This window comes from Hypanus sabinus, chromosome 9 (assembly GCF_030144855.1).
Source record: "Hypanus sabinus isolate sHypSab1 chromosome 9, sHypSab1.hap1, whole genome shotgun sequence".
NCBI classification, from domain to species: domain Eukaryota; kingdom Metazoa; phylum Chordata; class Chondrichthyes; order Myliobatiformes; family Dasyatidae; genus Hypanus; species Hypanus sabinus.
Genome location: NC_082714.1, coordinates 7,815,196 through 7,835,525, shown reverse-complemented (window position 1 = coordinate 7,835,525; position 20,330 = coordinate 7,815,196). Strand labels below are relative to the sequence as shown.

The window sequence follows — 20,330 nt, the reverse complement described above, 5'->3', positions numbered from 1 at the left end:
TCAAGATATCAAGTTCATGTTTATTGTCAACATTCCTTGGGACCACAGTGTACCCACAAAACATATATCATAGCATGTAAAACAAAATATTACCACCAAAACTGTAAGTTAATAAAATATAATTCAAAATGCATGTATTGTGCAGCACAGATAAACAATAAACATCTCGTTGTCCTAGTGACAAGACCTCGTTGGCAGCAGATTATTTATTAGTCACAGTATGAGAGAAGAAGCTGTTACCCAGTTTGACAGTCCAAGTGCTGATGCTCCTGTACCTTCTTCCTGACAACACTCAGGAAACTCCAATGTAGAGACTCAGTTTATTAAAATGACCATATATGAGTGGAATAGAAGTTGTTTGCAGTTTGTATTATTAAAGCTTATGGAGGAGTGCAGTTGCAGAGGTCAGTTACTGTAAACCAGAGGGGCTTTACTGCACTGCAATTTGGAGCATTTTATACAATTTAAGGAACAACTTGTATTTGTACAGCAAATTTCAGGTCAGGAGGTTTCATAAGGAATTTGTATAGAATTAAATGCTCTCTGAGAAGTTTTATAACATGGGAAATATAATATTCATATTTTTGCCAGCAAGTTCCCCTCCAAATCAATGTGATAGTTATCATGAAAGTACTGGCAGAAGCACAAAACAAGAAATCAAGAGAATTCTTAGAAGTTGGTTCTCAAAGGAAGAATCTACATCAATGGAGCTGTAGTGGAATGTGTATCAAGCTTCAAATTCCTTGGTGTCTACATTTCCAAGGATTTCACCTGGCCCCTGAACTCCTCCATCCTGATCAAAAGCACAACAGTGCCTTTATTTCCTGCGGAGCATCAAGAAAGCTCACCTCTGTTCCAGGATACTGATGGATCTTTACAGCTGTACCATAAGAACATAACATAAGAGATAGGAGCAGGAGTAGGCCAATCGGCCCCTCAAGCCTGCTCCGCCATTCAACAAGATCATGGCTGATCCAATCTTAACTCTAGTTTTCACCGAATCCCACAAGGCAACAGTGCCAACCAACAGGGTACCATGCCGCCCATTTTATTTTATTATTCATCGCGCCCAAACCCATGTGATCACCCGGGGAGAAAAAAACCGATTTGCCAATTGAGGAGAAAAAATCTGGAAAATTCCTCTCCGACCCATCAAGGCTATCGAAAACTGGCCCAGGAGATCACATGGTTGATCTAAACCTAGCCTCATGTCCACTTACCTGCTCGCTCACCGTATCCCCTAATGCCATTTTTATCCAGGAAAACGTCTATCTCTGTTTTGAATTTATTGAGTGTAGTAGCTTCCACAGCTCTCTGGGGCAGTAAATTCCACAGCCCCACTGCCCTCTGACTAAAGAAATTTCTCCTCATCTCAGTCCTGGAACGGCATCCCCTTATTTTAAGATTATGCCCCCTAGTCCTAGTTTCACCCATCATTGGGAACATTCTCCCCGCATCCACCCGGTCAAGCCCCTTCACAATCTTATATGTTTCAATAAGATCGCCTCTCATTCTTCGGAACTGCAATGAGTAGAGTCCCAATCTTCTCAAACTCTCATCATACATCAACCCACCCATCCCCGGAATTAACCTAGTGAACCTTCTCTGCACTGCCTCGAGAGCCAGTATGTCCTTTCTTGAATATGGACACCAGAACTGCACGCAGTATTCCAGGTGTGGTCTCACCAATACCCAGTACAACTGCAGTAAGACCTCCCTGTTCTTATACTCCATCCCCCTAGCAATAAAAGCCAGCATTTCATTGGCCTTCTTGACCACCTGCTGCACTTGCATACTAACTTTTTGTGTTTCCTGCACCAGGACCCCCAGATCCCTTTGCACAGAAGCACTTTCCAGTTTCTCTCCATTTAGATAATAACTTGCTCTATTATTTTTCCTGCCAAAGTGCAAGACCTCACACTTGTCAGTATTATATTTCATCTGCCAGATGTCTGCCCAATCACTCAGCCTATCTATGTCCCCCTGCAGGGTTTCAATGTTCTCCGCACTCATTACACTCCCTCCCATCTTTGTGTCATCAGCAAACTTCGATACATTGCACTTAGTCCCTTTCTCCAAATCATTAATATAGATTGTAAAGAGTTGGGGTCCCAACATCGACCCCTGTGGAACGCTACTAGTCACCAACTGCCAGTCTGAGAATAAACCATTTATCCCAACTCTCTGTTTACTGTTGGAAAGCCAATCCTCCACGCATGCCAGAATATTATCCCCAATCCCATGATTTTTTACTTTAAGTAATAATCTTTGGTGTGGAACCTTGTCAAATGCCACATTTGACACAAAGTCCAAATACACTACATCCACTGGTTCCCCTTTATCTACCCTATGTGTTATGTCCTCAAAGAACTCCAACAAATTTGTCAAACATGACTTCCCTTTTGTAAAGCCATGCTGACTTTGTCCTATTAAGCTATGTTTATCCAAACGCCCTGTTACTGTTTCCTTAGTTATTGATTATCCATTGACAGCATACTCACCAACTGCATCTCAGGTATGGCAATTGTCCCGTATCGGACCGCAAAGCACTCCGGCATGTGGTGATAACTGCATAGAGGATTATCGGCACCCAATTGCCCACCATTGAGAACATCTACCATAAACACTGCCTGGGCAGGGCGAAAAGCATTATTAAGGATGCATCTCACCCTAACCATGGACTTCTTACTCTCCTCCTATCCGGCAGGCACAGGACGAGCTTCTTCCCTGAGGCTGTGACCCTGCTGAACCTCACATCACAGCGCTAAGCAGTATTGCACCCATATTGGACTGTCTCAGTACTTTTATATTTGTGTGCTGTAGCACTTACTTTTTATTCGCAGTTATTTTGTAAATAACACTATTCTTTGCATTTCTGGTTAGATGCTAACTGCATTTCATTTGGCTTGGTATCTGTGCTCGGCACAATGGCAATAAAATTAAGTCTAATCTAATGTAATATTGAACTGGATGAAACTTACAAACCTCTGCGTCTGCGGGATGGGGGCCAAGGGGTGAGCCGCGGAACCAACGCTCATAGGGGATACGGGCCGGTGGACATCACTCAGCTGTTCAGTTGCCCGGGACACAGCGGAGACTAGTGGCCCGCACGATAGCCAACCAATCAGAACAACAAGTTGGACCAATATAAACACGTGCTCTTGGCAGAAACAAAACTCAACTGCACGCTGATGGAGTGACTTTGACTGGTGATGAAGTGTTTGTGACCTAACCTCCAGATTCAGCAAACAACCCTACAAACAAGCAGCCAAACCAAGCTAACCAATCTTCTCTTCCATTTCAAATGACCAAATCTATCTTTTTTTTAAATTGAATGAGTAAGTATTGGCTAAGGTGACATAAAGTGCTGTCTTCCGCTTTGTCACAGGAACACTGTAGGTTCTGTTACACGTGCCTGAGGGAGGGAAGCAGGAGGTGGGGGCCTTGTTACAGTATTGCATCTGGGATGTGGCAGTATTCAATCGCACAGCATTCTCTTGTTCCCCAAACTCAGTTTTTAATTCTTTTTTGGGGTTCAGCTTGAATCTAAGAGACTCCCCAATACGACAGCATGGTAGCATAGTGGTTAGCACAACACTACTACAGCTCAGGACGCCAGTGTTTGGAGTTCAAATCCAATGCCATCTGTAAGAAGTTTATACATTCTTTCCGTGAGCACATAGATTTCCTCCCCAATTCCAAAGACATACTGGTTAGTAGGTTAATTGGTCATTGTAATTTGTTCAGTGATTAGGCTAGGGTTAAATCGGTGGGTTGCTGGGTGGTGAGGCTCATCGAGCCAGAAGGGCCTGTTTCATGCCATATCTCTAAGTAAAACTTTCTCAAAGTTCAAGGAAAATTTATTTCAAAATACATACGTTATCATATTCTATCTTGAGATTCATTTTCTTGTAAGCATTCACAATAGAACAAAAAAAACATAAACGAATCAATGAAAAGCTACACTCAAAGACTGTCAAACAACCAACGTGCAAAAGAAGACAAACTGTGCAGATACAAAAGTAAATTAGCACCATGATTATGAATATGATTTTGTTTATGACATTTAACAAAATATCATTATATCCAAACTTTCTTTGCAGGGCGTTTCATGGCTGCATATTGGTACAGATCAGCCATTTGTGTCGATTTCTATTGGGGCCTTCTACCAGGTGTGGGCCATTGCCAGGGATGGATCAGCATTTTACCGTGGCTCAGTTTCCCCACAAAACCCTACAGGTAAAGGTATATTTCAGTAGCTAGCACCATACTGTTTCTGTGAATTGATAGCTTTATGTGTTGCATGCCTTACAACTCAGTTAGAGTTAAATAAATGGAATCCTGATTTTTTATTTGTATCTCTCCAAATGTGCATGTTGAATGTAGCTTAAGTCTCTGCAGTCACCTTCAAATTCTCATGTACAGGCCATCCTGGGGTAATGTATGGGTTTTCATTTTTACAGACGTTTATAGGTTGGAAAGTAAACAAAAATCAATCTATGGTAACCATACATCCACAGTACTGTACGAATAGCATTGAAATTAGGTAAAACATAAGAAATACCAATTACATAAAGTGGAGAGAGACAGTAATCTAGTTCTGCTGTTTGTAGGAATTAATGTTATGTCAGAGTTCTGAATTTAATGATATTATGGGAGCTCATTCATAAATCTGTGTTTGTAACCCAGAGATGGCTGCATCCTGTTGGCAAATTATTCATGCTACTTAAGTGTGTGTCAACCACAAGGGTTCTTTATATTTTGCTCCAGAAGTGTAATGACAAAAACTCAATTCTGACACTGGGTGAATGCCGCTTTTCTGATGAGACAATAGATTCAGGGGTTGGAAAAGCTCACTTTGCACTATTTTGAAGAAAACCAGGACTTAGCTGGATATCTTGGTCTTTACTTAACCCTTGTCACAAGAATATAGAACCTGAAACATTACAGCACGGTACAATGTTGTACTGACCTTTTAACCTATTCTCTGATCAATCTAACCCTTCCCTCCCACATAGTCCTCCATATTTCTATCATGTTCTACAGGGGTTCCAAACCTGGGGTCCACAGACTCCGTGCTTAGTGGCATTAGTCCATGGCATAAAAAAGGTTGGGGTCCCCTGTCAAATTGCAGTTTACTAATGAAGGGTCTTGGCCCAAAACATCGACTGTTTATTCTTTTCCATAGATGCTGCCTGATCAGCTGAGTTCCTCCAGCATTTTATATGTGTTCCTCAGCATTGCAGAGTCTCTTGTGTTTATGATTTGCAGTTTCTCTTCATAGAATGACTGCCTCACCCCCTATATTGTGACTAGGCAAAGTTTCTTTTTGTGGATTATGGAATTTATCAATACTGTGATTGTTAAAGGCCTCCAGTTATGTAGATCTTGTTTCCAAGTCTTTACATTTCTTTTCCCTCCTCACACTGCAGGTGACTGTTGGTACCACATTCCTCCGCCTCCCAAACAAAAGCTGATACAGGTTTCTGTAGGAAGGACCACGGTGTGTACAGTGGATGGAAGTGGTAAGTTGTCGACTTTGTGCTGTCTATTATTCAGCAACTGAAATAAAACAATCCATGACAATGCATCGCACAGATTCATCACCCTCTGGCTAAAGAAATTCCTCATCTCTGTTCTGAAGGAACTTCCTTCTATTCTGCAGCTGTGCCCTCTGGTCCTAGACTTCCCCACTAGAGGAAACATCCTCTCCATATCCGCTCTATCTGGGCTTTTCAATATTTGATAGGTTTCAATGAGATTTCCCCTCATTCTTCTCAACTCCCAGAGCCATTAACACTCCTCATAATTGGACATAATAGCTCAGTGGTTATTTCACCACACAATAACCTAGAGGTTAAGAGTTCAAATCTCGCTAACAACATATAATTTAATATTAAAACAAAATAAGCTACGGTATTAGAGTTATTTATCACCGCATGCAGGGTCCTTAGCATTGTTAATGATCTTTCCCGTCTCTCATCATGTATGAAGAGCCAGTAGTGTTATACTGTTTACTTTTCAACTTGTATCATAAGTACACCTCATTATTTGTTAATTTATATGTGGTAATTTTTAGTTTGTGTGTGAGTTATATGTACTGTGTTTTGTACTTGGTCCAGATGGATGTTGTTTCATTTGGCTGTGTACAGTTGAATGACAACAAACCAAACTTGAAATTGAACTTGTTCAGCTGCTGGGGGGAGCTCTGGAAAACCTTTCACTGTTGCTAGGCACTGCAAGGACTGAAAGTAACTATTTGATATTATTTAATAATACATATGTATTTATTGAAAAAAATGCCTAATAACAGGCAGTTAAGTTTTTTTGTTTGAAAAGGCTAGGAGTAACTTGGTACCTCATTACAGTTTCATGTAGAAATAACATATATATGGAGAAGAGTTGAATTAAAGTTTCTGACGTAGGTTTTGTGCCAGACGTTAATCCTTCTACAAAATTCAAAGGCTGTAGATGATAGAAATCCAAAATATAGACCTGCACCAAACTGTTCAGAAAATACTTTTGGGGAAAGAAAAACAGTGTAAATGATATTTCATGGCTTCAGGATGGAGCTTTAGTAGCTAATTAGTGGAGAGCAGAAGGGAAATGCATAAATAAATGTTTTTAAGTAGAACATTTAAATCACAAAATAAGGGTGGTGTAAAACAGAAGGTGCTGGGCACAATGAAATGTTAATTATTTTGCATAAACATTATCGACATGTTTTATCCTGAAAATAGTGATTATGAACTCATTGTTGGATTCTGAAAGATAGTCATGATTCTTAAATCTTGACTCTTGAAGGAATTGCCCATTTTGCTTTGAGCTGCTATATTACCATCAAGGACATGTACATATACAGAAAGGTACCTGAAAAGAGCCCGTAACATCATGGAGGATCCCACCCTGCTCATGGACTGTTTGTCCCACTCCCATCAGGGAGGGGGCTATGCTAATATCAATACCAGGCTCAAAAACAATTACTGTCTCCAAGCAATAAGCCTGATCAACCCACCCCTCCATACCCCCAACCACCACTACTTAATCATTTCCTGTCAGAGTCACCTGAAGTACAGACACTCCAGTGCCTATTATCACTTTATGGACATACAATCAATCTTGTATATAAGCTATCTTATGTATTTATATTATTGTATCTTTTTATTATTTTGTTCTTTATCTTACTGGGGTTTTGTTTTGTGCTGCATTGGATCCAGAGTAACAGTTATTTTATTCTCCTGTGCACTGGGAGTTGCATTCAACGATCTCGAATCTTGAATCTTAAAACTACAGGCTTTAGAAAATGCCTGAGGAAATGGTAGTATTATTGTAAAGTGAGTTTGTGTATTTATGCACTGACAAGCTGCCTGAGAGTGGCAAAAGCAGATTTGATAGTACTTTCCAAAAGAAAATTGTGTAAATTACTGGAAGAAAAAGGTAGTTCTCATTGAAAGAATTCTGAGGTATGATGGGCCAAATTGCCTCAGTGGTGCATTATTGTGTTATTCCTAAAACAAATGTTAAAACAAACTGTATGTCATTTAGTAGAAGCTAAACAGCCTTAATCCAAAAGTAAAATGTTCCGTATCCTAAAAATACAACAGAAAATGTTTAAAATAATCCAGCATGCTAGACAGTGTTTGTTCAACTGGGTCAATATTTAAAGTGCTAATGAAAGTTATCAATCAGAAGCATGAACTATATTTCTTTCTCCACACATGTCATCTGACCTTCCAGCATCTTGTGATTTACTGCAAAGCCCAAACTTAGAGTGACATTTGACTGATAGCAGTCAAGAACTGTTCATCATTGGCACCATTGTCTCAGACCTTGTCTGGGCAAAGATAACATAGAAACATAGAAAACCTACAGCACAATACAGGCCCTTTGGCTCACAAAGCTGTGCCGAACATGTACCTACTTTAGAAATTACCTAAGGGTTACCCATAGCCCTCTATTTTTCTAAGCTCTGTGTACCTATCCAGGAGCTCCCCAATCCAGGCAACATCCTTGTAAATCTCTTCTGCACCCTTTCTATGGTTTCCACATCCTTCCTGTAGTGAGGTGACCAGAACTGAGCACAGTACTCTTAAGTGGGGTCTGACCAGGGCTCTATGTAGCTGCAACGTTACCTCTCGGCTCTTGAACTCAATTCCACGGTTGATGAAGGCCAATGCACCGTATGCCTTCTTAACCACAGAGTCAACCTATGGACACAGATCCCAAGATCCCTCTGATCCTCCACACTGCCAAGAGTCTTACCATTAATACTAAATCCTGCCATCATATTTGACCTACCAAAATGATCCACCTCACAATTATCTGGGTTGAACTCCATCTGCCACTTCTTAGCCCAGTTTTGCATCCTATGGATGTCCTGCTGTAACCTCTGTCAGCCCTCCACACTATCCACAACACCCCCACCCTTTGTGTCATCAGCAAATTTACTAACCCATCCCTCCACCTCCTCATCCAGGTCATTTATAAAAATCATGAAGAGAAGGGGTCCCAGAACAGATCTCTGAGGCATACCACTGGTCACCATCCTCCATGCAGAATATGACCCGTTGTGGCGACCCACTTTCTGCGCAGGCGAACCGGCTCACAAATAGCCAGCGCGCGGGGGGAGACTTTGGTAATGCAACTCTGATGTCATTTTCCGCCCGGAGAGGGCAGGCGCTAGGGACTTAAATGTCAGCGCCGCGAAGTTTGAATAAACTAGTCTCGAAACGACTTACCAACTGCGTGTCGTTATTTCAGCGCTGCATGTAGCACATCGCTACATTGGTGACCCCGATGGTCCAAACGGAATTTGTACCAAAGATGACCGACTCTTCATCTGTTCACGCAGTTTCGCTAAAACTGCCGACTTTCTGGACGCTGCGACCACGCGTGTGGTTTAGCCAAGCAGAAGCCCAGTTTCAGATTCGGCAGATATCCTCTGATTCCACGCATTACTACCACATGGTGAGCGCCCTTGACCAGCAGACGGCTGCCCAGGTTACGGATTTCATACAGTCGCCCCCAGAAGAAGGCAAATATGAAGTATTCAAAGTGCTGCTTATTGGGACCTTTGGCCTCTCACGGCGTGAGCGAGGTGCCTGCCTGCTTCACCTGGACGGTTTGGGAGACAGACTGCCATCACCATTGATGAACGAGATGCTGGCCCTGGCTGATGGACACAAGCCCTGCCTCATGTTCGAGCAAGCGTTCCTAGAGCAACTGCCCGAGGACATACATCTGCTGCTGGCCGACGCAGATTTCAGCAACCCCGGGAAGGTGGCAGCCCGGCAGACGTGCTGTGGAAAGCCAAGAGGGAGAGCGTGGCGTCCATCGGTCAGATTGCCAGGCCACGCACCCAACAGCAGATCAGACCAGGCCCGGCAGGGGGGTGCACACAACACAGAGGCAGGAGTGAGGAGGACAGTGAACAGTGGTGTTTCTACCACCAGCGGTGGGGCACAAAAGCCCGCCATTGTCGCCACTAATGACTATGGCGGCTGGCCATCAGGACAGCCTCTTGTACGTCTGGGACAAACAGTCGGGACGCCGCTTCTTGGTCGACACCGGAGCGGAGATCAGCGTCTTGGCCCTGACGGGGTACGACACCTGCAACAGGAAGCCAGGACCCACCCTGAGGGCCGCAAACGGCAGCATGATACGGACCTACAGCACCCGCATAGTGCAGCTGCAGTTTGGCGCCAGCCGGTTCACATGGGACTTCACACTGGCCATGATGGCCCAACCACTCCTGGGGGTGGACTTCTTGCGAGCTCACAGCCTGCTGGTCGACTTGCAAGGGAAAAGACTGGTACATGCCGAGACTTTCCAGACGCTCTCCCTGGGTGAAGCCAAGTTGCCGGCCCCACACCTGGACTCCACACTGTCGGACAATGAATTCACCAGAGTCCTGGCGGACTTTCCATCGGTTCTGGCTCCGCAGTTCACGGCAGCCATGCCCAGACACGGGGTACAGCACCACATTCCGACCCAGGGACCACCCCTCCACACCCGCGCACGAAGGCTCCCCCCGGAAAAGCTCCGCCTGGCGAAGGAGGAGTTCAGGAGGATGGAGGAATTGGGGATTGTACGGAAGTCCGACAGCCCATGGGCCTCTCTCCCTGCACATAGTGCTCAAAGCAGCCGGGGGTTGGAGACCATGCGGTGACTACCGCAGACTGAACGAGGCTACAACTCCAGACCACTACCCCATGCTGCACAAACAGGACTTTGCAGCAAACCTGCACGGGGCAAGAATCTTTTCCAAAGTAGACCTCGTCCGGGGATACCATCAGATCCCGGGGCACCCTGAAGACATCCCCAAAACAGCACTCATCACCCCGTTCGGCCTGTTCGAGTTCCTCTGAATGCCATTCGGCCTGAAGAATGCCACACAGACGTTCCAGCGGCTAATGGATGCGGTGGGACGTGACCTGGACTTTGCGTTCATCTATTTGGATGACATCCTTATAGCCAGCAGTTGTCGTCAGGAGCATCTGTCCCACCTCCGCCAGCTCTACTCCCGCCTGAGTGATTTCGGCCTCACGATCAACCTGGCCAAATGCCAGTTCGGTCTCGATACTATCGACTTCCTGGGCCACAGGATTACCAAAGACGGGGCAACACCTCTGCCCGCCAAGGTAGATCAGCCACTTTGCCCGGCCCAACACGGTCAAAGGCCTGCAGGAGTTTGTTGGTATGGTGAACTTCTACCACCGCTTCCTCCCCTCAGCAGCCCATATCATGCGAGTTGGTGTACAGCACGCCCTTAGCCGTCCCCGGAGAGTTCATACCAGCTCCAAGGGGGCAAGAGGAAGAACCCGCAGCAGTCCTGGACAGGATACGCGAAAGGCTCGGCAACCTGGCTGCCGTAACAACTTCACAGCACAGACGGACCCCGACCCATGTACTCAAAGACCTGCAGAACTGTAAGTTTGTGTTTGTACAAGGGGCGGACACCAGGCACCGCTACAACGGCCGTCCGAGGGGCCGTTCAAGGTGATCAACAACAACGGGTCCACGTACGTTCTGGACATTGCGGGGAGAGAGGACATTTTCACGGTGGACCGACTCAAACCAGCCCATGTGGACTTGGCGCAGCCGGTCGAGGTTCAGGCACCGCGGCACAGAGGCAGACCTCCCAAACAGAGGCTGATCCAGACTGTGGACATTGGGGGGTGTATCGCCGGTTCTGGGGGGGGGGGGGTGGCGACCCACTTTCTGCTCAGGCAAACCGGCTCACAAATAGCCAGTGCGCAGGGAGAGACTTTGATAATGCACCTCTGATGCCATTTTTTGCCCAGAGAGGGATTTAAATGCCAGTGCCACGAAGTTTGAATAAATTAGTCTCGAAACGACTTACCGACTGTGTGTCGTTATTTCAGCGCTGTGTGTAGCACATTACTACACCGTCTACAACCACTCTTTGCCTTCTGTGGCCAAGCCAATTCTGAATCCACAAAGCAAAGTCCCCTTGGATCCCATGCCTCCTTACTTTCTCAATAAGCCTTGCATGAGGTACCTTATCAAATGCCTTGCTGAAATCCATATACACTACATCTCCTGCTCTACCTTCATCAATGTGTTTAGTCACATCCTCAAAAAATTCAATCAGGCTAGTAAGGCATAACCTCCCTTTGACAAAGCCATGCTGAACTGACTGTTCCTAATCATATTATGCCTCTCCAAATGTTCATAAATGTTGCATCTCTGGATCTTCTACATCAGCTTACAAATCACTGAAGTAAGACTCACTGGTCTATAATTTACTGGGCTATCTGTACTCCCTTTCTTGAATAAGGGAACAACATCTGTAACACTCTAATCCTCTGGAACCTCTCCTGTCCCCACTGATGATGCAAAGATCATTGCCAGAGGCTCAGCAATCTCCTCCCTCGCCTACCACAGTAGCCTGGAGTATATCTCATCTGGTTCTGGTGACTTATCTAACTTGATGCTTTCCAAAAGCTCCAGCACATCTTCTTTCTTAATGTCTATATGCTCAAGCTTTTCCATCCGCTGTAAGTCATCCCTACAGTTGCCAAGATCCTTTTCCGTAGGGAATACTGAAGTAAAGTATTCATTAAGTACCTCTGCAATCTACTCCAGTGCTAAAATTTCTTTGGTACACCATTTACTTCAGTCTCACAGTTCATTAGAGTCACCCCATCACACATTTCTTTGCAATGCATCGGTAACACAGCAGCATTGTCAATGCACTGCTAGGAAATACTGGCGGCACAGTACCATCAGTTAGTGCAGTGCTTTTTTTATTATTATTAGTTTTTTTTATACATTTTCTACATAACTACAAATTAAAAAACCCCAGATCAAAATGAGGAACATTAATACAGTGCAAAATTAAGCATACAATGACAATATGATACAAAGAAAAAGAATTAGAAAAAAGCACCCAAATTGAAGACATGTAAACTTAGTATCCTCACCAAGCCCCACAACACAAAAAAAAACTCCAGACCAACCACAACACAATATAGAGAATATAAATTAGGACAATCAAACTCCCAAACTGTGAATACACTTAGCAACAGAGGATAATAATGCCTACTACCAAAAAAAAGGGAGCTGAAAGCAAGGGATCGAAAAAAAAACCCTAGTCAAGAGGAAGGTTATGAAAGTACTCAATGAAAGGTCCCCAGACCTTATGGAACTTTAAATCCGAATTAAGAACTGAATAATGAATTTTTTCGAGGTCCAAGCAGGCCATAATGTCGTTAAGCCATTGAGCATGAGTGGGCGGGGCAACAACTCTCCATCTAAGGAGGATCAAGCGTCTAGCCAGGAGAGAGGCAAAGGATAATATTTGGCATTTGGCTGGACTCAGACGTAAATCTGTCTCGCCCCAGAAACCGAACAAAGCAATTAAAGGGTTTGGTTCTATGTGGTGATTCAGAATATACGATAACGTTGTGAAGACATCTTTACAAAATTTCTCCAAGCTAGGACAGAACCAGTACATATGAATGAGAGAGGCCTTGCCCCTCTTGCATTTATCACAAAGCGGACTAACGTTAGAGTAGAATCGAGATAGTTTGGATTTAGACATATGGGCTCTTTGAACAATCTTAAACTGTAAAAGGCAATGGCGAGCACAAAGAGAGGTTGAATTAACTGATTTGAGAATCGTCCCAAATCTCATCAGATATATTAGTGCAGTGCTTGAGAGCACCAGCAGTCACCATTCGGGTTCAATTCCTGCCTCAGTCTGTAAGGAGTTTGTACATTTTCCCCATGACTGTGTGAATTTCCTCCAGGTTCTCCAGCTTCCTTCATCATATCAAAGAAGTACAGGTTAGTGCTAGTGAGTTGTGGGCAAGCTATATTGGCAACACTGGGGGGCTACACCCACCACATCCTTGGACTTGTTGATGCAAACTGCATATTTCATTACATGTTTCAATATTCCAATGTACTTGTGACAAATAAAACTAAACTTTAATCTCTGAAAAATAAAACGCATAGACTACTCCGTTTAATGACGATTCATTACAGTATGAGCTGCCACAGTGTGCTTCATCCTACCGATCTCTTGGTTGTGAATTCATACTGAAGCAAACTACCTTCAGTAAAATGGTAGCATTATAGAATGATATAGTGTAGAGGGAGGCCATTTGGTCCATTCTGTCTGTACCAGTTCCTAATTTTATAGTTAATCTAGTTCTACTTCTCCACTATTTTCTCAGAATCAGAATCTAAGGTTCAAAAGATTCATTTATTATTATCAAAGTATGTATCTATACACAACTCTGAGACTCGTCTTCTCCATTAGCCACAAAACAAAGAAAAACCATAAAACCCACCCCCCACACACAGAAAAGGTCATCAACCACCCCCCCAATCCTCTGACACAGAAAAACTAACAAACTAACAAAACAGAACAAGAACACTGACCCCTAAACCCTGTCACCTGCACTAACAGAACTCAACAAAAATATCACCCCCCCCCCCCCAAACCACTTCCCCTTACAGAAATATTGACAGAAAGGAACACGTGAAAACACAGAATTTAGAAACCAACAGTCTGAAAAAGTTCACGGTCCATAAATGCATTCAGGTTTTAAGTTGTGAAATTTGCTAGTAGTGCAAAAAGAGAGCAAAAATAGTGAGGTAGTGTAAGTGGGTTCATTGTCCATTCAGAAATCTGGTGGTGGAGGGGAAGGAGCTGGTCCTAAAACATTGTCTGTGTGTCTTTGGGTTCCTGTACTTCCTCCTTGTTGGTAGTAATTGAAAGAGGGCATGTCCTGGGTGATGGTGTCCTTAATGATGGATGCTATTTTTTTGAGGCATTTCCTTTTGAAGATCTCCTCAGTGCTGCGGAGGCCCCAACTCAAGTATATGTCCAATTCAATTTTATAAAATATTACTGAATCTCTCCTGAATTCAATTTTATAAAATGTTACTTAATCTCTCCTGAATTCAATTTTATAAAATGTTACTGAATTAAGTATTTTTTAAATGGAGGAAAATTAAAAAGGAATCAATAGGAAATATTTTTATTTGAAGTTTCACAGGAGAAAAAATATGCTAAGTGCAAAAAATTCTGCAAAGTAAAGATGTTAGGTTACTTCTGGTGCTTTTATTCCAGGTAATATGTGGTTTCGTCAGGGTATTTCTCCAAGTTATCCTCAAGGATCCATCTGGCAACACGTCTCCACAAATGTTCGTAAGGTGTCTGTAGGTCCCCTTGATCAGGTAAGTGCCTCCTGATGTGTGAATGCCAGTTAACTTTGTTCATTCAAGTTGCATTCACTATTGTAAATGCAAATCAACTAAAGTTTGGACATCCTTGTAAGTCTCCTCTGCATCCTTTCTATAGTTTCCACATCCTTCCTTGTAGTGAGGCGACCAGAATTGAGCACAGTACTCCCAAGTGAGGTCTGACCAGGGTCCTAAATATCTGCAACATTACCTCTCGGCTCATCTTTGCAAACTCCTCAGGAAGTAGAGGTGCTGTCCTGCTTTTGTACTTGTGTGCTGGGCCCAGGAGAGGTCCCCTGAAATTATACCACCTGTTGTTGTGGCACCACTCGACCAGTTTTTCAGTCTCCCTCCTTTCTGCAGATTTGGCACCACCTTTGATTCAGCCAATGACTCTGGTGTCATCAGCAAACTTAAATTTGGCATTGGAGCTGTGCGTAGTCACACAGTCATAAGTGTAAAGCGACTAGAGCAGGGGGCTAAGCACACAGCCTTGTAGTGCACTTGTCTTTTGTGGAGATTGCGGATATGTTGTTGCCAATTCAGATCTGCAAGTGAAGCACAGTACAGACCCTTCAGCCCACACTATCAGAAGTTTTTCAATATTCGATAGGTTCCAATGAAACCCCTCCTCATTCTTCTAAATTCCAGCAGATACGGGCTCTTCCATTTTCAGGCCCTTCTTAAACCCACATTTTTGAGCATGTTTTGGCCGTCTTCCTTAATATGTTCTTATTTAAACTGGTTTCTTGCCTTGATTGATAATGTACTGATGAGGCACGTTGCATTGCCCTATTCCATATAAAGTGCAGCGTATTATAGACGGAAGTTGTAAAGGTACTGATGTGATAGCAAGGTCAATAGTTCTAGTACTGATAAATGTAAATTTTTCCTTTTGAAACAGATCTGGATAGTTGCTGATAAGGTTCAAGGCAGCCACAGCCTGAGCTGTGGGACAGTGTGTCATCGCTTAGGTGTACAGCCGCAGGAACCCATTGGTAGCTGCTGGGACTACGGCATTGGAGTAAGTTAGCAACTTCTGTGTGAATACTGACAGTTATATAGTTAGTACAACTATGTACTAACTATCTGCTCGAAGGACCAATCTGCTCCCATGTCTGAAGATTCTATAATAGGTGAAGGCCATTTAGGACTGAAGTAAGGGCAAATTTCTACACATTCTGTGTGCTAACTTCGAAATTATGTTCCCTGGAGAGGTGTGGAAACTCAGTCACTGAGTCCATTCAAAACAGAGATCAATAGATTTCTGGATATTAAAAGAAGCAAGGGATATGGAGAGAGCTCTGGAAACAGCGTTGTGTTAAGGATCAGTCAATCAGCCATAAGCTGATAAATAGTGGACAGATCTTAATGGCCTGATGGCCAAATCCTGCTTCTGATTCCTGTTCTTCTGGGGTCACACATTGTGCATTTACCCTGGATATTTCCTTTTAACTGTGGAGATTAAATACAAAATTTTCTGCTGACCAGTACTGAATAATAGTGGAAATGACAATTTTGGCATGAATGGCCCAACTCTGCTCCTATGTTTTATGGCCTTGTGTTTTAATTTTTTTCAACAAGACTTAATCATTTTTCATTGATCTAAGGAAGTGGCCCATTAAAATGTTACACACCTAAATGTGAGAATCAATAAAGTTATTTCTTTACCTTTCATGCCAGTTCTTCATTAAATGGCAGATTGGTTAAATCGGAAGGCGGGGGGAGGAGGAGAGAGATGTGTGTGTGTGTTTCCAATGAAACCCCTCCTCATTCTTCTAAATTCCAGCATCAACATCAACAAACAGTCAACATCTCAGTCAACTAACTATATAACTTTCACCTCATTGTTTCTGAGATTTTAATTATTAAGGACCCCCCAGCACCCAGGGCATGCCCTTTTCATCAGGTAGGAGGTACAGAAGCCTGAAGGCACACATTCTACGATTCAGGAACAGCTTCTTCCCTCTGTCATCCAATTCCTAAATGGACAAGAATCTTTGGACTACCTCACTTTTTTAAAAAATATACAGAATTTATGTTTTTGCACAATTAAAAAAAATCTATTGAATATACATAATTGATTTACTTGTTTATTTATTATTATTTTTTCTCTCTGCTAGATTATGTATTGTGTTGAACTGCTGCTGCTAAGTTAACAAATTTCACGTCACATGCTGGTGATAGTAAACCTGATTCTGATCTTGGCAGAACCTCCAGCACCTCAATTAAGCCTCATAAAAATTGAGGCCATTCTTTATTGCTTTTGCATTTTTGGCATTGTTCCCAGCAAACAGCAGTTTAAATTGAAACTTATTCCCCACCAATTTTTTTCTTTCATTAGTATTTTTATCCTGAGTTCACCAACACCTGACTTCCAGAGATAAATCATCAGAAATGTTTCCAAAATAAGATCTTAAAAGCAAGGAGTTTCAGTGGTAAATTGGAGAAATGGGGAATGAGAGAGAATGTAGATGACACAAAGTGAACTGTGAGGAGGCTGGTAAATTGGTGCATTATGATTGTCACACATGTTTTGTATGCCATCCATACAGATCATTTCATTACAATAGTGCATTGAGGAAGAACAAGGGAAAACAATAGCAAAAATCAGAATGTCACAGTTACAGAGAAAGTCCAGTACAGACAGGTGTAAGCCAATTACAAGATAGATTGTGAGGTCAAGAATCTGTCTAATGATTGTAAGGGCATTTTCATTAGTCTTATAACAGTGGGATAGAAGCCGTCCTTGAACCTGGTGGTACATGCTGTTAGACTTTTGTATCTTCTGCCCATTGGAAGCAGGGAGAAGAGAGAATGTCAGGGGTGGGTGGGAGCCTTGATTCTGCTGGCTGCTTTACCGAGGTAGCAAGAAGTGTAGGCAGAGTCTATGGAGAGGAGGCTGGTTTCTGTGATGTACTCAGCTGTGTACACAACTCTCTGCAGTTTCAGAACAGTTGTCGTACAAAATAGTGGTGCATCTGGTTAGGATGCTTTCCATGGTGCATCAGTTAAAATGTAGTGAGGGTCAAAGTGAACATGCCAAATTCCTGAGCAACACCCACACAAAATGCTGGAGAAACTCAGCAGATCAGTGTGTATCTTGGTAGAGGAATAAACAGTCAACATCTCAGGGCATGACGAATTCTTTAACCTTCTGTGGAAATAGGGGCACTGGTGAGCTTTCTCGTTCCTGGTGTCTACAGGGTTTGACCAGAATTGGCCATTGGCAGTGTACACTCCTTAGGAACTTGAAGCTTTCAAAGATGGGCAGATGGGTAGCAAATGCAATTTAATACTGAGAATTGTAAAATATATTTAGATACAGTACTGTGCAGGGTCACCCTTGGGCAGAGTGTGGCACCTGTTTAGCTCCCTGGTCAGAGTCATGAGAAGCCATGGGAGCTGGTGGTGGATGGTTGTATGAGCAGCTGGTGCATATCACCAGTCTTTATGTGACCACTGACGTCAGATAGGCAATCTCTGAAGAGTATTGATCATGGCTGGAATCACCCATCTTGTAAGGACACTGGCCAGAAGAAGGCAATAGCAAACCACTTCTGTAGAAAAAATTGCCAATCATTACAGGATGTCTCTGGTGCTTCCTGCTCCATCCCCTCTCCCTTCCCCTTTTCCCAACCATGATTCCCCTCTCCCTGCCCCCTTCCCACTCTCAGCCCACAACAGTGACCCCTATCAGAATCAGGTTTATCATCACTCACATATGTCACGACTTTTTTGTGTCAACAGTACAGTGCAATACATAAAATTACTACTGTACTGTGCAAAAGTCTTGGGCATCCTAACCAAGAGAGGGGAGGGAGCAGGAAGCACCAGAGACATATGTGTACCTAAGACTTGCACGGTACTATAGTAAAATGAAAAAAGGCAATAGAGATCTGATATTTACAAGATTATGGGAGGCATAGATAGAGTTCAGGAGAATGAATGTTAGAAGGCCTGAAAAGATCCAATATGGCAAAATTATTTCCCATGGTAGGGGAGTCTAGGACAAGAGGGCACGACTTCAGGATTGAAGGATGTCCTTTTAGAACTGAGATGCGGAGGGTGGTAAATCTGTGGAATTTGTTGCCACGAGTGGCTGTGGAGGCCAAGTCATTGGGTGCATTTAAGGCAGAGATAGATAAGTTTTTGAATAGCCAGGGCATCAAAGGGTATGGGGAGAAGGCAGGGGAGTGGGGATGACTGGGGACTGGGCATGCACTTGAGGTGAGTGGGGGTAATTTCACTAAGCTATATATAAGGCACCGTTCTGTATGGTATAAAGGATATAAGAACTAGGAGATACACAAGTATAGTGCATTCTTCAATGAAATCAGGCTGAGAAATTGAATAAAACAGCATTCAGGATTCACTGAAGAACATAGACATTGTAGATGAAGAGAACCAGGGGACATGGGATTGAGATGGTCAGCTAAAGAAGCAAAATGGCATGATGAGAAGTTTCTTTACATAGCAAATGATTAGGATTTGGAATGTTTTGCTAGACATTGTCTGCTCTGTCATTCAAGGGAGTGCTGTTAAAGAACTAGCAGGATTGTGGGAAGAGGCTGGAGTAGTAAGTGCAGCTAGATTGCTTTTACATAGACTCGTTGGGCCCTGATACTTTTATAATCCAAAAGTTCTTCAGAAATAAGAATGAGGGATAAACCATATTATTTGTGATAATTTTACACTGAACAAGAAAGATAAATAAGCCAAAAAAACAAAGAGAAGATCCAGGAGAAAGCATATGTGGTCATTTCATTCTCAGACTGGAGATACAAAAATTCCAGAGGTAACAACCAACCTATAAAATAACCAGATTCAAGTGGTGTGACACCTGCTAGAGAAAACTAAAAAGGTTCTAGATATGTACCATGATTACTGGAAAATTCACTGAACAGCATGTATGCCGTTGGTGGTCACTTTATTAGGTACATCCTGTAGGTACTTTATTAGGTACATTCAGAGATACGCTTCTGCACATCACAATTGTAACGTGTGGTTATTTGAGTTACTGTCACTTTCCTGTCAGCTTGAACCAGTCTGGCCATTCCCCTCTGATCTCTCTCACTATTAAGACGTTTTTGCCCAAAGAACTGCCACTCACTGGATTTTTTTTGGTTTTTTACACCATTCTTTGTAAACTCTAGAGACTGTTCTGTGTAAAAATCCCAGGTGATCAGCTGTTTCTGAGATACTCAAACCACCCTGTCTGGCACCAACAATCATTCCATGGTCAAAGTCACTTAGATCACATTTCTTCCCCATTTTGATGTTTGGTCTGAATAACAATTGAACCTCTTGACCATGTCTGCATGCTTTTATGCATTGAGTTGCTGCCACATGATTGACTGATTAGATATTTGCATTAAAGAACAGTTTTACAGGTGTGCCTAATGAAGTGGTCATTGAATGTATAGGTGATTATATAAAAATGCAAGCAAGCATAGAAAAGTTAAACTACAAGAAAAATAATAATGCTACATCCTAATCCAACAAGGGGCTGATCAGACTCCTATGGTTATGTAACTGAATAGCACAATACAGGCCATTCAGCCCATGATGTTGTGCTGTCCTATATAAACCTACTCCACAATCTAACTAAC

General features: G+C 42.9%; 1 protein-coding gene across 1 annotated transcript in view; it reads left to right on the top strand.

Moving 5' to 3' along the window:
• The window catches only part of tecpr1a (tectonin beta-propeller repeat containing 1a), a 111,986-nt gene that overhangs the window by 86,561 nt on the left and 5,095 nt on the right, over positions 1 to 20,330 (top strand). Inside the window, exons 21-24 of the mRNA XM_059979016.1 lie at positions 4,104 to 4,239; positions 5,433 to 5,525; positions 14,606 to 14,712; positions 15,623 to 15,742. Coding sequence (XP_059834999.1) covers positions 4,104 to 4,239; positions 5,433 to 5,525; positions 14,606 to 14,712; positions 15,623 to 15,742 — 456 coding nt within the window. The remainder of the gene's footprint in view (positions 1 to 4,103; positions 4,240 to 5,432; positions 5,526 to 14,605; positions 14,713 to 15,622; positions 15,743 to 20,330) is intronic.